Genomic DNA, 16,934 nt, shown 5'->3' with positions numbered 1-16,934 from the left:
TTTCCCTAGTAACATACAACCAACCAACCAAAAGATTTCTTTGAATTTGTAAGCAGACTTAGGGCTGTATTTGAGTAACTATCTCTGAGAAAAAAATAGTTGTATTATATTAAAAATTTACTATTATCTTCCTACATTAGACAATTATTTACAACCCTGATTCTCTCAAGAATTTATCTATCTATTTTGGTTTCACCAAATTTTAAATATGTATTTCAGTGAGTGGGTTTGTATCAAAGGAATGAATTCCATCATGTTATGAAAATAAGGCTGATGGTTTTTATGGTAAGTGTTGTTGAAGATGTGGTAATGAAGACCATATATCTGTAGGTGCTAAGAACTACAGATACCTAGCTCCATGATCAGTTTAACCACCTTCTGAGCTGAAGGTAACAAAAATACATCAAGGTTATGGTAGCACTTGAACTAACCTATAAGGTAAAAACACCTCTATAATCTGAAAATTTAAAATATGGGTTAATTCAAATTTTCCTGTTTTGGGTATGATGGAGAGGAGATTGTTTGTTTGTTTATATATACACCTTGACATTGGTCCTGCAAGCAAACCTGCTCAAGAAATTTGAGTATTGCCTGTACTCTTCCTCTAAAGCACTCTGATCTGAGATCAAAGAGTACATCTGACACAGCATCAGGTACTCATTACACTTCTTGTGTGTAGGCTTTATCCCAAATCAATATTTTTACCTTCCTGGAAGTTCATATTTTTTAATGTTAGTAATTGAAACTCTGGAAACATAGGATTTACACTTGTCTTTGCAGCCATTTATCCAGCCAGTCGTTCACCCAGGCAGCCTCATGGAAAAATGACTGCTCCATCTGCTAAAGAAAATCTCCATATGGTAAATATCCCACCACAGCTATGAATTCAGTATTTCCTAAAATAGGAGCGATTGGATTTGATATGGAACATTATTCATTATCAGTATATTTAAATTAATTTTATTTTGTGTGTGTGCGTGCTACTGTGTATGCCTAATTCAGTTGATTGCTTCTGTTAAAAAAAAAAATGACAAAGTGAGTATTTTATTATGACCGTCCTTCATCAACAGGTTTTATCAGCACAATTTAAAGCCTTAATTGTCAGGATCTGCAGCACAGTTTACTCTCTCTTGTGAGGCAAGATCAGCAGATAACATGGGGTGGCTTTTGCAGAAGGGAGAACAGAATTAATAGATTACACAAGAATTATGTTTTCCAAATAAGGAGAAATTTTAGGTCCAAGGATGTATGGAGGAGCCAGAACATTGGGATGCAGTGCCTCCTGCTAGCTCCACCACACACACAGTGTAACTTCCCCTCGGATGCCTGATACTCGTATCACAGCCTGTGCTGCTGCATTAGTGGTAGAATCCACTCATGTGGCCATGGGCTTTGACTGATGACTTTTAATCACAACCACACCTAAAAGAAGTGAAGTAGCAATTTAAAGTTCCTCTTATAGCCTTGATATGGGGTTTTGTTGGAGAACACTGGAGCCAGAAAGATCTTCCCTGCTAAATATCAAAGACTTGTGACAAAAAGAAACAAAGTCTGTTCAGAGAACTAACAGCAGACAATAGCAACAGGGATTGGTAAGCAATCGAAATATATTCGCTGCCACAAGTTATCCAGTGGAATGCACAAAGAATACCTTTAGCTACAGTGTGCTCTTGTTTTTCCTAGAACGGCTCACAGTCATGCAGCACTCACAACCACTGGTGGTCAGGGTGTGAAAAAGGGGTGCCAGGTGACAGGGAGGCTCATCCAGACAAATATCCCATCTAAGTGAAAACTCATTCTTCTTCCTTTTAGGACATTTTCCCTAAACAAGAGTGGGTGAACCCTTCCTATCACGGAAAGGACTGAACGATAGTGACATCCCCAGGTACCTGAAGGTTTTCTTACTTGCAAAGCTCTGCATCAGTGAGCTCATTCCAGTGAAGGTACCAATGCCTCTTCTTCACTGGCTTGTCAGTTCCTTCCTCAGTCCATTCCATCAGGACAAAGGACCTTTTGTCTAGATAGCTTTGGGGCCAAACATGGGCCACCATTTATTCCTATAGTAAACTCAACTAATCTAATTTAATATTTATGCTTATCAGCATTTCTTCAGTTACGTTGAAGCAAACTCTGTCGCTCAGATAAAAATTACAGCATTTTCTCTTGAAACTTGATAACAATGACATATCAGAGCTGAATTTACCATCTATTACTATCTACAAGCTTTTCCAGGTCTTGCTTCTGTTGCAATGTCTGTAAAAGCACAGCCACACTGGGTAGGTATTAGAGTACTTAATAAGAGAGTGGTGAGTAAAGTAGTGATGATGACATTACTAATAGTCTTACTTAATCTTCCACTTATTTAAAATGCTGACATCACCAAAGAGGTGCTATGACTCAAGACCCGACACTAACACTACTCAAGTCCAGTTGATATCTCAGGAATCCTTCCCTCTGCTCAGGGCAGGAAACCAATAGGACTGAATTCCAAGCTACAAACACCAGCACAGAGATTTCTTGAAGGAGAGCTGTTGTCCTTAAAGTCTTAGAAAAACTAGTAACTTATTTGCCCACATAGATAAGCAGGAAAATGGTGTAAGACCTATAAAATGAGTTATAATATTTTGCTGGAAGAACATTTTTATTATATTAATTTTAAAAACTATTATGACTTTAAAAATTAACTGGATTATGGAAGACCTTTTGTTATCAAACTAAGGCAAAAGCCTTGAACTTCAAAAGATGAAGGAAATTAGAGTCTGTCTAGTAAGTGTATTCTTGTTTTACATTATCTACCATTTAGTGTATAGCACAAAACCTTTTTATTACATAGCTTAAAAAATTGATATAAGGCAGCCATTAAGTCATTAATTTATCTTAATTCTTTCTAGTAAGTCTTTTGAGAGTGTATGTTTTTGTATCCAGACTGGTAATTCACAGTTATATGCCTGCCCAGACAGGTGTTAATAGGGTCTGCCTTTCTAGATGGCAGAGCAGAACAGGTTTGCACACATTATAAGTTCCACACAAATATGGAACCAGTAAATTTGCTATGTGCAATCTGTCATGATGATGTAAATATATGGTATCTCTGTGAAAAAATGAAGGTGTTTCATTCACATCTCTTTACCTTAGGCACCTAAACTGAGATCACTCATGTGCTACAAATGACTTTTATCTCTCACTAGGAGAATTCAGACTCTCCTCCTTCACCACAGAAAGGACGAAAGAGTTTAGACTGCCAGATCAGACGCTTCTTACAGTGATGGTAAAAATAACTGCCACCATTACTCGGTCCTTCATATTCCAACTAAAATTTCTGCCCTAGTGTGATTATGCCTTTTGTAGCCTTTATAGCCTTTATTTCATAGAATCACAGGTTTCCTCCACGTATCTTGTGCCCTAGCTAATAGCTTTCAGCATCCTTGTTTTTCAGATAAGCCTCACTGCTCATTACCTCAATTACAGACTAAGATATATTTATATAAAACCAATACAGTTCTTGGCATTTATCCTCAGGATTATTATATAAAATGTCTTCTTTACAGAAAAGAATCAGTAACTTTTAAAACATTTCTCAAATTATTATATAAAAGTAGATAAAGATTTAATTTGATTTTATTTATTATAAGAGAGTTTTTGAATGTCTAAAGCTAAACTTGCAATTTCAACTCCCTCTACAGTCAGTCAAGAGCAATACATATCTCAGTGGTGTATTTTAAATTAGTTACATTCTGGACTTGCACGATTCTCAGCTTCAGCTGTCAAGGGAATCTATATAGCTAGGTTAATGTTAAAACGTCCACAGTTAGATTAGATAAACCCCATCAACAGAAACTAATGAAAGAACAACCTGATCATTTGAAAACTCTATGAGGCAGCATGATTAGGAAAAGTGTTCTCAGATCTCTGGTAATCTCTGTTGAACACTTGTTTTTCAAAAACCTTTGTGTTTCTTTCTCTTTAGTGAAGCCAAAAATTAAAAAAAAATAAAGCATTGAAAAAATACGCTGTTTACTAGAATGTTTCTTTAATAAATAGAGAAGATGGAAAAAAATTAATTGAATGGATGCATTTCTTCTAAATTTACTGACAAAAGTTTGCAGCCAATTTTGACTTGCTTTCACCCAGGGTTTAAGGTACTGTTAACACACAAAGGCCGACCAAAACTCACAGAATTACTTCAAAGAGAGTGGGCACTTGCAATTTTTCTCATGTGAAACAAAAAGTACAAAGATAAGAAATGATGTGTTTGTTTGCTGAGTGCTCTTTTGTAACCATGGCTTATCTGAGAAAAAGCAGCTGGAGATTATCAAGTCCGAGAAGTAGGTGAGGTGAAGGTAGCTGGATAGGTTAATCTTTGTTGGAGTGTAACATAGACATTGATTTTATGGGTGGAGAGATGGCTTTTTTATTAATTTTGGAGTCTACAAGATCATGAGGGTTTAGAAGGAGACTTTAGGTCTTTATAATGACCATTTCCACACAAGACAAGCAAACACTAACAATACAGCTAACCAGGTGATGCATAGCCTGCAACCAGGCTGATTAGGCTACTTCCAATGCTTTTATGACCTAAATGCTACAGGCAGTTGTTCCAAGGCCAAAAGGCAGAGGTGTCAAAGGCAGTGCCTGCCATATGTGCTGCTGCTCCTTGGTGGGTGCCTGGGGCCTTCCTCAGTCCTAACCTCATCTTGTCTGGGCCTGTTTTGGGGTGAGCTTTGTGGCATTGCTGTCCCTTCATTACTCAAAGGAACTAGGCAAACAGTAACAGTTAGTAAGAAACACAGGGACAAAAAGGTTGATAATGTGACTATACTGTAGCACCTCAGCCTTTTGGGAGGGCAGGTATACATCATGGGCAGCACACATTTGGGTATTTTCTGGTCAGATTGATTCCACTTAAACATCTGCTGCTGCTCCTCAGATCCCATGGGGAGGACAAAGCATTACTCACAGCTCACTAATCTTGCAACTCCACGTCAGGGTCACTGGAAAGAGGGAAGGGAGATGGAGACCTCTGCATTTGAGTCACCCTTTTTTGCCCAGCCCTCACCTTTCATGATTAAAGCCCTGCAGCCACAAACACCAGGGTCACAAACCTTCACCATGCGGTCCTACTTTGGCATACATGCTCTTCTTATAGTGACTGTTATTCTGAGTCCAGTGACTGCCACAGCATGGAGTGAAAAATATGCTACCGGAGAAGATCTCTATCCCCCTTTGTGGGACCTTGCCCCTGAAAACCTGCTGGATTTCCCAGTAAAGGACAACAAAATTGTCATCAATGCTTGGAACTATCTAGAACGACTGGGAGTGTATAAGATCTTGCTGAACTTTTCAGCCAAGTATTTTACTGCTTTTGGATCCCAAAATTTTGGCAATATTCTCTGGGGATTACCGTTGCAGCACGGGTGGCAATTTCGCACAGGTATGTATTACATCCTTAAGGTGCTGGAAAAGCTAAGTGTTTACCAGACCTACTTTGGGTCATCCTTTCCAAGGTTTCTGCCTCTCAAGCCCAGTATTGCCTCAGACAGTATAATTTTTGATGTACAGAGCTAAGCTGCCAATTTGGAAAAGAAATCTTGAATTACGGGAACACCCTTGCCTTGTTGAGCAATAGCTATTAACTTTCCTAACAGGAAAAGGTATTGCTAAACACAGGACTGGTTCGGAATCCAGAAGGTCTGTTATTATTTCAGTTAGCTGAAAATATTTGAAAAGATATTCCCAGTTGCTCTAGTTTATAGCAGATAGATTTTAGGACGTGCACTCTGCAGTGTTGTTCTTAAATTGTTAACTGATAGGCTTTTTTTGGTTGTTAATGTTATGATCTTTTATTGGTGATTTGGGTTTAATTTCTAATACAGATAGTTGAAAGTGTTTGTTTCCCTTTCTGCTATTTTTGATCAGTTTACAAGTAACCTCATTATTTTCTAAATATGTTTTTTACAAAAATTAGTTTGTTACATTTGTTGGTGGGGTTTGTTGGTTGTGGGGTTTTTTATCTTTTAAATTATGTCCAAATTTTAATGGTGCATCCTCCAAAAGCTGGTTGTTGCCTGGGGCAGTCATTCTTGTTTGCTTGTTGGCCATGCCAGGAAAGTAGACAAAGAAACATGTGTGAAACGTCCTTCGAGGCTGTATCTTACAATACCTTGCAAGGGCAATAATCTTGCAATATCTTACAAGGGCTTTATCACAGAACATATTCTTCCACACACTACTTCACACACAGAAGGCAATGAAGATCTCTGTTCAGGAGTCTTGCTGATAAGGTTGCATATAGTTGCTAATGACATACAACTGAGAGACACTGTCAATACAGAGAAAGACACAAATACTTTGGGAAGACCTGAAGACTGAAATAGCAAGCATGTTAAGTGCAAGGAATAGGAGGGAATGGAGAGCACAAACCTGGAAATTAGATCTAGAAGTGGGGTTAATGCTTTCAGCGCCAACACATTTGGACATATCCTGTAATTATCACTGGTACTGTCCAGGATTCTTTAATTTCCCAAAATATCTATGCTAACAATCTGTGGTAAATCTCATGTGCAGTTCTGCACCATCTTTGTCTTCTTTTTCTTATTTTCCTTTATCCTTCTTATTCATCCCCTTTGCACACCAGTGAACTACTGCTGTCTACTTCTGATGCCCAGTGTCAAAATAGAATAGAAAAAAAAATCTGTAAATCTTAAAAAATACAATTTTTCATTGAAAAAAGATCCTGTTGAACTGCATTCCTCATCACGGCAAGTTCATTGTCTCAGGGCTCTGCTACTGAAAGATACAGGCCTGAGCAGCCAGCATGCCCCAAAGCACAGACTCTGTCCAGTCAGCTAGAGAGGATAATTAGGATAATCTGCATGCACATGGTTCATGATCATCCCTTCTTCTTGAGTAAAATGTATCAGAAAATTTGGTTTGGTTTTGGTTTGGTTTTTAAATTGCATGAGATTTAGTTCTAATCTGACAGAAATGACAATGTTGACATTCATCTGACTCATCAGAGAGTAAGTGCTCTGCAGGGAAAAATTTAGGACTCTCTAGAATAGCTCAAGTCATTGGAACTGACCATGGTTATCTGATGTCATACACTTAAAGCAGACTTCCTGACTCACTACATGACTACTTAGCACATAATGTACAAGTACATTATGCTTGCTGGAATTAGGAAAAGCATTTTTTCTCCATGTCATGAGTTTAAAGTAAAATAGGCATTACATGCTGTCATGAATAATTGTGAAATGTCTTGCATGTTCACTACAGCACAGATGCTTGAAAATTTTCCTAATCAGACACAACAATGCTTGCATGCTTAGCTTCACAGTAAGGCCATGTCTGTATGCATCATTAAACTGGAAGTGATTCCCTATCACACAGCCCAATTAGGTGAGACAATAACCAGCACATTTAATTTGTGCTATTCTGTTTGCTAAGCAGCTCTCCTACATTGGTAGCTCTGCATCTATTGAAAGTGATGCATCAGCTATGCACATGTTTGTGTCTGTATGTGCGTGCATATTTATATTTCCATAAAAATATCACTGTGATGTCCTACTTTCAGACAGTTCCATAAATTCTCAGAATGCATTTACAGTGAGGAACAAATCAAACTGCAAAACATGATCAAATTACTATGCACTGCATGAAATATTGACTGAGAAATAAAGCTGCTCTAAGAACAGTAGTTTATGAAGCAAAACAACAGTAATTGTTCTGCTTCTCTGAGCAAAATTTTGCATGGTTTACTCCTATATATTTTTTAATATCAGTGGGATTTCTTGTGAAAAGGATTGAGAAGTATTTGGTGTATTATTTCATTTGTTTCAGGCAGACTAGCAGATCCTTCCAGCGTGACTCCCTGTGGCTACAAAGACAGAGACGTCCTATGCATATCTATAAGAAGCTGGTGGGCCTGTAAGTATTGCTGTTCTCCCAAATATGATTAGTGTCCTAAAAGGCAATTTAGAATCCTTCTTCCCCTTAGACCTTTATGTTACAAAATAATTTCACTGCTACATAATTCTCCATTGATAGTTTGCAGCAAGACTCGGCAAGTGTGAGTAAATTAAAGTTAATTGACTTTGATAGCCTATTTGAGGAAGGAAAAAAAATGCAAATTTGAAGCCTTAAAAATGAATACACTGCAAAAATGCATATAAAAATATGTGGGAAACACCACGACAGGTATATGTTTGTAGACATTTGTGGAAATTACAGTTCTCAGTTACTTTAGAGCTGATTTGCTCAATTTAGATGCTAGTACATCAAACTAAAATTTAGTGTGAGAATGCCAAGCAGGAATCTGCATCACCCTTGGTAGTAGAAATCTGACAGTACTTTTCAGCCTTCAGTTACAACTCCATTACTTCACTGTGGTCAGTAGGCTACAGAAAATGAAATAAAGGGAGACCTTGTGTCCATGATATACAGATAACTTAATTATCTTCATTACACTGACAACACTTATCCAGCAGGCTTTCAAGTATTCAGCTAGAATTTAGCTATGAGGCAAAACAAAGACAGTGACACACAGAGAGAGGGAATTGTAAAGATCTGAATTTCCAGTATCAATGCCAGTGACATTTTCAGTGTTTTCCTCAATATCTCTAAGAATACATATCCAGATAATTCAGTCCCCCCCAAAAAAGCAGACATCTAAAATTCCTGGATATTTTTAATAATTCAGACCATTCATAGATTGCCTTGTTGAACTGAAGGAATCAAGTTAATACAAGAGACACAAGAATTTCATTTATAAAAATGTGTATCATAGACGTAACAGGAGAATGGTTCTATCTATTACACCTAAGGAAATACCATGCATTGCAGGAAACAGTGTAATCTCAATGATGCTGGTATTGAATCTGGAACCACCTTTGCTCTAGGCAGTGCAGGGAACAGGCAAAGTGACAAAATCTTCCACAGGACCAGCTGTGAGCCAACTCAGCCACATGTGCTGTTGGCATCACTACTGAAAAATGGGACAGAGCACCTTATCCTCCTGTGGGACATAAGGGTAGGTCCATCATATCCTCTGCCAGCATCATGGGAGAAATAATAGTGCACAAGACAGGATACTATAACCAAGTTTTTACATAGAAAGAAGAAAAATAGCTGTATCCACTTCTAGCTAAGAAGTTTGCAGAAAAGGAAAGTAAGCAATCTGAAATGCCACAGGCATCTCAAGGGTATCCATTTACTGTTGCGTAGGGTAGCGCAATCAATAACACTTCTAGTACCAGTTAAAAAAAAGCACCAGTGCTACAATGTTCTTTGTCTCAAGTGCAGGAACATGTGTGTAGCCTATTTCCCTCTGGCATTTTTACAATCAGTGTCTTTATGGAAATAAATTCCTCAAATAACAATGTATAGATAGATTTCAACGGAGTTCATCTTACATGACAATTCTTTTAATAAGCTTATGAAAAAACTTTTTAAAACCTTTAAATTTTCTCATTTGATTAATCAAAAATATTTAATTAATTTGCCTGCACCCAAACGGAATAACATTTCCACCAGCCCAAATAGAATCCTCCTCAAAAATGTTTTTGTTTCTGTTATTCAAAAGCTGAATTAACACATTATTAAAAAAAACCCAAACCACTAAAACCAAACAAACAAAAACCCAAAACACAAAAAAACCCCACCAACCCTAAAATTTACTTTTTATCTGACCTAGGTCAAAATCAGTATTTGTAGATTCCTAGGTTATTTTCTAAAAGTACAACTCTGACTCTTTTGGGAAGTTTATCTTCTATTTTTCCAGAAACAGAACTGACAGATAGGATGGAAGGGAAAAAGACAAATCTGACCTATAGATTACAATAACCACTTGTACCTATATATATTTTTAAGGAGCTAACAGGCCTTTTAAGTCCTCCAATTTAAATATTCTTTTCCTACTGAGGGAAAGGAAAGTCTCACATTCTTTTTCTCTACCACATTTTCCCTCCATCGCTTTTGTTCCTTGCTCCCTCAGCTTCCCTGCTGCCCTGCTGCCCCATGTAAGCCCCTTTTCCACCAGGCCTGCTGGCAGGCTGCAGCGAACATCTCAGTCCCTTCCCTGCCACACGAGAGCTGTGTTGTAGAGTGAATGAAGCTTTGAATGAAGCTTTTCGCTGTGAGCCAGCAACTAAATGCATACATCTTCACATAGTCAAAGGCGTGGGCATAGAGTATATTTAAAAGGTAATTTTAGGGTTAAACCAAAGCTCACTGTGATACTCCAAAATTCAGTTTCCTATTTAACTTACTTGTAAATACCGCACATTTCTGTGATACCAATTTTGTTGCCTCCAGAAAATGTAGAAAACTCAGCTTTGATTTACCCTGTTGCAGCAGGAACTTGCAAAAAGTCTTTAAGACTGCACAGAAGTGTCTCTTATTGTTCTGAGGATGTAAGTGGCTTCAGGTGGCCTTCAGGGCAGCCCTCTCTGACAGGAGTAGTCATATGAAGGAAGGAATGAGCTTAAACCGGAATCTTACATTTAATATGCCCCAAGGTGTATGAGACAGCTCTTGCATAAAAGTTCAGTCCTTTTTACCTAGAATAATACTCAGTATAGTCCTTTCCTGCACTGTTTTCTGCTCTGAGTTCCCCAAGTAGGTATAAATACATAATACATGCAAAACAATTTAAAGAATGTAAGTACTTTCTGATGTGAAATCCAGGTTTCAATACTTCTCATGAAAATTGTGAATAAAAAGCAAGGCCCAGCTTAGCAATGACTCTCGCTGTCGTACTGTCTTCTCATCACTTGGGACTTTTCCTTGGTTCTTCTGACTGGCCATACATTTTCTCCTGAATTCCTAGCCAGCTCCACATGCAGGAAGTGGAACAATGGTTTCCCATGAGTAGGAAAGGGATATATGGTAGGTGGTCAGGTTTTGGTGATTGTAGTCCTCACTGCTGGGACTGTGTACACGATACCCAGACAGTCTATGGACCTGCTACCAAGCACGAGCAAGTGGCTTCTCAGAGCAATGGCGCAGAAGGGAGAACAGCTGGTCTCCAGGCTCTTCACTGAAAGTTATTAAACTTCATTTCTACAAAGAGGACACAATTAAGAGAGTTTAAAATCTCCCTTTGAAATTAAGAAAATCAGATAGCCCTATGGGCACTCTTACTGGAGATGTGATCTGGCACAGGTGAGAACTGAACCTATATGCTGAGTCTGACTGCTCCAACCTATGGATCAGACCAGAGGAAGCAATCATCATAAAATAAATCTACTCAAACCAACTGAGGTAATTTCCAAAACGTTTTCAGTGAGTGGAATATTTTTTAAAAGTGAAATTATTTTCATCCAGTAAAATATCAATAGTATTTGGCTTTTCCTTTCTTATAAGCCTAGAATGCATAGAAGAGGGGTTTCTTTAATGTAAACAATAGTCACAGAGTACCCTTTAGTCTTTGTGTACTTAGTTTGCAATTAAGATTTTAGAGAATTTCTGTCCTGCCCATGACAACCTATAAAGATCTAACTTTTTTCAGTCGCTTTATCCTTTCCCATAAATAGTACAGCACAGTGCCAGTTCATGCAAAGCCATCCATAAAGGACAATATATAAATTAATATTACAAATCGTATCTAAACAGTACAGATATCATCATCAGTGCATTTCAATACATATGTCCCACTGCTGAAAATAATTGGACCTGTGGCAATTTGAAATGGTTGCATTTGGTATGGATGAGTGTTCATTTTGCTACGTGGGAATTTTTTCATTTGCTTGTGGTTAACACCTCCTCCTTCTTTTTAATTACTGCTACAGGTATGAACTACTACTTGGCTGTCATACCCTTTCTGGGGGCAGTGGAGGCTGGCCTCTTTGGACAGCTGCCATACAAGATAGAAATATTGCCACCAGCGGAACAAAGAGCTGATTTTTGTTACAGTGTTGATGACTGCCAGTCTCGTATGCCCAAGCTTATGGATGAGTGGAAGGCCTATTTTGAAGTAAGGAATATTTCTTTTTTCATATTTTGTAGAAAACCATTCCAGAATATTGCTTTTTAAAGCTATTTCTGTTATTTGTAAGATTCAGAGAACTTGGTTTGCTTGCAATATCAACTGATATAAAAGTAACAAGCAGAAAAAATGAAAAGTGTGACATAAAGTGAGACAGAGATAAGAAGGCCAGGATTTTGACAGTTCATGGATTTTTGCCTTTCTTTAAGATAATTCCCTATTTTGGAGCCCGTCCTGAGAGACCGGTTTGTTAGCAGTTATATTTTAATTCTCCTTATACTGCTTATGTTAGCAATGCAACATAAGCATGTAAGATAGAACATTAGCCTTGAGAAATGGCCTTGTGTTGGTTTTATGGGGTTCATTTACTGCTCTGAACATCTAAAAAACTGAAAATGCTAAAAACTTCATTCAAAAGGACATTTATTTATGCAAGTAGATACTCTCTTTCCTCCTCTTTCAGCTGTTCCCTAATCCCACAGATGAGAATATTTCTTACTTCATAGGTTCAATAACTATTTTTATAGATAGACTTCTATAGTCAACATTTTTGTTGGTAGTCAAATAACTGATAATGATCAGAAAATTTAAAATGTAAGTCCCTCTTGGCAGCTGTGAGTGAAGGTAGAGATTTTAGGAGCAAGACTGGATTTGTTTTTTTAATATTTTTTCTCCAAGCAGTAAATTTCAGAAGTTATTATAAAATATCTACTCTTCAAAGAACCATAATGAAAACCATTAAAGACTGTTTTCTTATTTTCTTAAAATATTCAGAAAGGTGTGGCTGAAAGAATATAAGCAGTTTTTCAAGGAATCCAATTCTTTAGCATGAAAGCTTCCAGGTACTCAGATAGCAAAGTCCACTGAATTACTGTGATAGAATAATTAGATTAAGTGGATAAACTCTCGCTCTGTTTAAGCCAATGAATGAAGGGCAACTCCCATTAACTTCAGTGGGAATATATATTCACTTTATAAATTTCTATTAATCATCTTTTTCTCCCTATGCCAGTTATTACAGTTACTTACAAAGTAAAATAATCTAATTCTAAATCCTCAAAAGCAATTTCCCTTAGCTTGCAAACTTATTGCTTTGTGAGGTGTGTGTGTAAGTCTGACAGATTCATTTGGTTTAAACCTCCCCTCTTTTTCTGTCTTTTTTCCTCTGTTGCTGCAGTATCTATTGACAGAACATGAAGCCATGAGCCCTGCAGCTTTCTCCTCCTTCAAACTGGATGATGCCCTCAGTCTCATGTGGAGGGCTCACGTCTCCTCCATTGCTTGTGCGCTGCCCAAGTTCCAGGACAGGTACAGGGACGAGAGAGGTGGCCAAGTGGGATCTTCTCACCTGCATGCCTTTTTTGAAGGACAGCATCCCAACAAAGTCTGCATAAGCTTTTTTACTTTAGGCCTCTACTCCTCAGGCTCTACTCTTCCCTCCACTCTCTGGGACCATGGGATGACCAGCAAGAGATGGCTGCCCAGGCTGTAATGGGTGGGCAGGCTGCGGGCTTAGCAAGAGATACTGATTCCTCTCTAGGAGTCAGGGCCCAAGTCAGGAGCTGTGTATAGCCTGGGCATAGACAGCAGTGCCAGGAGAAATTAGATGTAAAATTCTGAAGTAGGCTTTAAGTCACTGTGACACTGAGACCACTCAGGTATTTATGCTGAACAAAACACATTTAGGATAAAAGACTAATGTGTTCCACAGTGGATATGACAATTATCTGTTACATTTTTCTTTTTATCTCTTTCAGCTTAAAGTATCTCTCTGATCCAGAAGCAAATTTTGGTGAAGACTGGGCTAATGCTGTAGATTTCATTGCAGCCACACACTTCTCTACAGATTTACTGACCACAAATGAATTCCAGGCTTTCCTGCCCCAGAGGATGCTCGTTGAAGGGGATGTCCCCCCATCCCTTAATGACTTCAGTCCACAGCAAAATACAGTCCTGCTTTCACTGAGAGCTCTTCACAAAGCAAATAAATTATCAGGTACAAACCCAACCTACAGACACCTGTAGTCCATAGATATTTAACATCTTGTTCTCTCTTTCTATATCTTTGTCCATATGAACACAATGATTTTTTTGATGTACAATGTTAACACTTCCTAGAGACTAAGTGGAAAACAATACAGCTAAAAATACAACCACAAGTGAAAAACATACCAGGGAACAAATGCAGCAATGGGATAACACTGAAGATATGCAGTGAGGATTTCACATGAGACAGACGCCTTATTTGTTAGAGCAGATGAGGTTACTTTTTTCCCCTGAATTTTTCACAGGAACTTTAAAAATCACAAAGACTATTTTGTGTTTCACTAGTTACATCTGAAATCATTAAAGCTATAAATGAAGTTATTAAATTAGTTGAGGTCATTACAAAAAATGGGCAAATGATCATGAATAACAGTTTGTGTGTCCACAAGTGTTCTGGTTTTGGTTTTGGTTTTTGTCTCAGTCTTTGGTTTAACAAAGAATATTCAGACTGTCCCAGCAAAATATACTCAATCTCAAAAACTGCATCCTTAGACTATGCTGAAGTTTCACTAAAATAAGTTGTGCATCACCATCCAGTGGTGAGACATAGAATTACAATCTTCTGAGGTTTCAGTTCTTTCATACATATTGCTGGGTTAGATTTTTTTTTCTTGCCCTGTACAGAGGAAAGATATTGCAAATATTTAATTTAAAATACAATATAAAAATACACTATAAAACTAATGTCTGGTGCTATGACATTTGTTTTGTGATCTTTTTCTTCTTTGTCTATTAATTTCAGTGAAAATTTTCTCACTAGCTGTATTCATAGCTGAAAAAGGCTGTTTCATGAAGCCATTCAGTGTTACAGAAGAGCATCCTCACATCACACAGTGCTTCCCTCACACCTTCCACATTGCATGAGGGTGTCCCATAGTCTGAATAAGAATCTTAACAGCTCCATCCCATGCCTGGTAGTCTATGCCACAGCTCAAAGAGGAGCAGGTAGGCAGCAGAGCACCAGGGCAGCAGAGCAGATGAGAGCAGCACTGGAGGAAGAGAAGAGAAGAAGCATGGATGCTGAAAATGGTAGAAAGAAGGAAAGAGAGGGATGAAGAAGTTTCATTCAGGTGCAGCCATAATGAAGTCCATAGCTGAAATCACTTGCCTTGCATGTGGGTGATCTCACTGACTGCTTTGAAGGGATGGTCTTTGCATTCAGCTGAGTTAAATGCCAGCCGACTACTTTACAGAGCACAAAAGGAGCTTTAAACTAAATTTGACTTGGATCTAGATCCACAGCCTCCATCAGGACCTGGAACACTAGATCTTACTGCTACAAAACTCAGATTACAAAATGTGACATACTGGTTTTGTAGAGCCAGATTCCTCAAACTTTTAAATACATCCTGTGAGATGTGGAGTCCTCTTCTGGTGCTGCAAACTTCAACAGCAGATAGAGGATCTCATTACCTCTTAGGACCTGACCCTGTCCAACCCAGAGTGAGCTTTGATTTCTTGATTCAGAGTTCGATTGCTCTTTATTTTCCTCTATCTGCCTCTGCCAGTCCAGCAGGGATCTGTATTAAGAGCATGCTGTGCTACCTCTAAAGCTTCTTGACTCATGGACAGTCAGAATCTTTACTTTTTATGCTCTGCCCCTCACTGATATCTGAAGGCAGAACAGTGGATGCCTTGGTATTCAAGACCTGTCCTGCTGTCCTCACCTTTCCTGCGGTCCTCCTGCAGTCCTCCTAGGCAAGAGAACCCCTTGCTGCCCTCTCTTTAATTTCTCATCTTCCTAGTTCAATACTGTGCAAATTCAGTTCTTCACTGTTGACAGTTTTATACAAAGGCATGTTTTTCAGGAGAATAAGCTCCTCTTAGTTTTCTAGTATCCTTTTTTTTGCCCTCAGATTTCCATTGTGGACACTTTATCCACCACAAAGATCAGCACTGAGAGGAGTAGGTAGCAGGCAATGACTATCCTGCAGACTGCTGCTAATGCTGGACTGGTCAGGCACGCTTCCTAGAGAGCCACTGCTTATTGCCTGGATGAAAGTATCAATATCATTTGCTTCTTTAGCGTGAGGCCTTAGCTGGGAGAAAGTGCAAATTCTTGGCTGCTTTAGAGGAAAAACAAAGATGTGCATGATTATAATCACCAGGCCACTGCTTCACAAGCCATGAAGCTATGTACAATTGCAGACCAAGGTCTTAACATGCGTCTTCAATCATTTTGACTTGCAACTCTGGTGACAAGGGAACAAGCCCTGTTGTCTGTCAGTACAAAGGATCCTGAGTTGCATGAATGGTCTGTGTCTCCCTACACAGCTGTAGATAATTATTACCCCATCGGTACGCTCTGGCTTTGTCTGTATTTCACTGTCCACAGGAGACTGGTGGCTGCTTGTTGCCAGACATGCACTTTGTCCTTTGTGTCACGCAAGCTGTGTGTGCTCCATGTTAATTTGATAATGTCATGTTGTGCTTCTTTCTAAGGAGGATTGGTGCTGAAGCTCTGGCGAAAGGCTATGTCTACCGAAGCAGGAAGAATAATTGGCCGAAAAATGCTTGAAGGCTTGGTTTCAAGTCGGAACTTTGATCCAGTGGAAAATACAATGATTTGGAACGAGCTGATTTAATAGCACTCAGTTTCTTGAGGAAAAGCAGTTCCAAAATTGATTGATTTAATCTTCTAGCAGATATGTGTCTGGTAATCTAGCCTTGGTAATTTCTTACAGCACGATTTCCTGCACAGTCATGTGTGCATCTCTCTCATATTGAATCAATATTTTTATCCTTAATTTTCCTAATTAGCTCATTTGTTAACTCAATTCCTTACAAATAAAAGGCCTCACAGAAAATCTTACTTTATTACCTTTTTGAACTTTATAAATAATGTATTATCATTTGAGACAGAATTAAATAAAAGCAAATTATATTCTGTTTCAGACTGGTTTTT

The 16,934-nt window shown here is 38.4% G+C and overlaps 1 protein-coding gene across 1 annotated transcript; it reads left to right on the top strand.

The window, feature by feature from the left end:
* Positions 1 to 5,109: 5,109 nt before the first annotated feature.
* LOC104539880 (chromosome unknown open reading frame, human C6orf58) lies at positions 5,110 to 16,614 on the top strand. The gene is made up of 6 exons (XM_010183539.1): positions 5,110 to 5,431; positions 7,840 to 7,926; positions 11,787 to 11,971; positions 13,161 to 13,291; positions 13,741 to 13,979; positions 16,472 to 16,614. The coding sequence occupies exons 1-6, from the start codon at positions 5,110 to 5,112 to the stop codon at positions 16,612 to 16,614; spliced, it is 1,107 nt and encodes a 368-aa protein (XP_010181841.1).
* Positions 16,615 to 16,934: the final 320 nt, after the last annotated feature.

This window comes from Mesitornis unicolor, unplaced genomic scaffold (genome assembly GCF_000695765.1).
Source record: "Mesitornis unicolor isolate BGI_N332 unplaced genomic scaffold, ASM69576v1 scaffold244, whole genome shotgun sequence".
Taxonomy (NCBI): Eukaryota; Metazoa; Chordata; class Aves; order Mesitornithiformes; family Mesitornithidae; genus Mesitornis; species Mesitornis unicolor.
The sequence above is the reverse complement of the archived record's forward strand: the minus strand, read 5'-3'. Positions and strand labels throughout refer to the sequence as shown.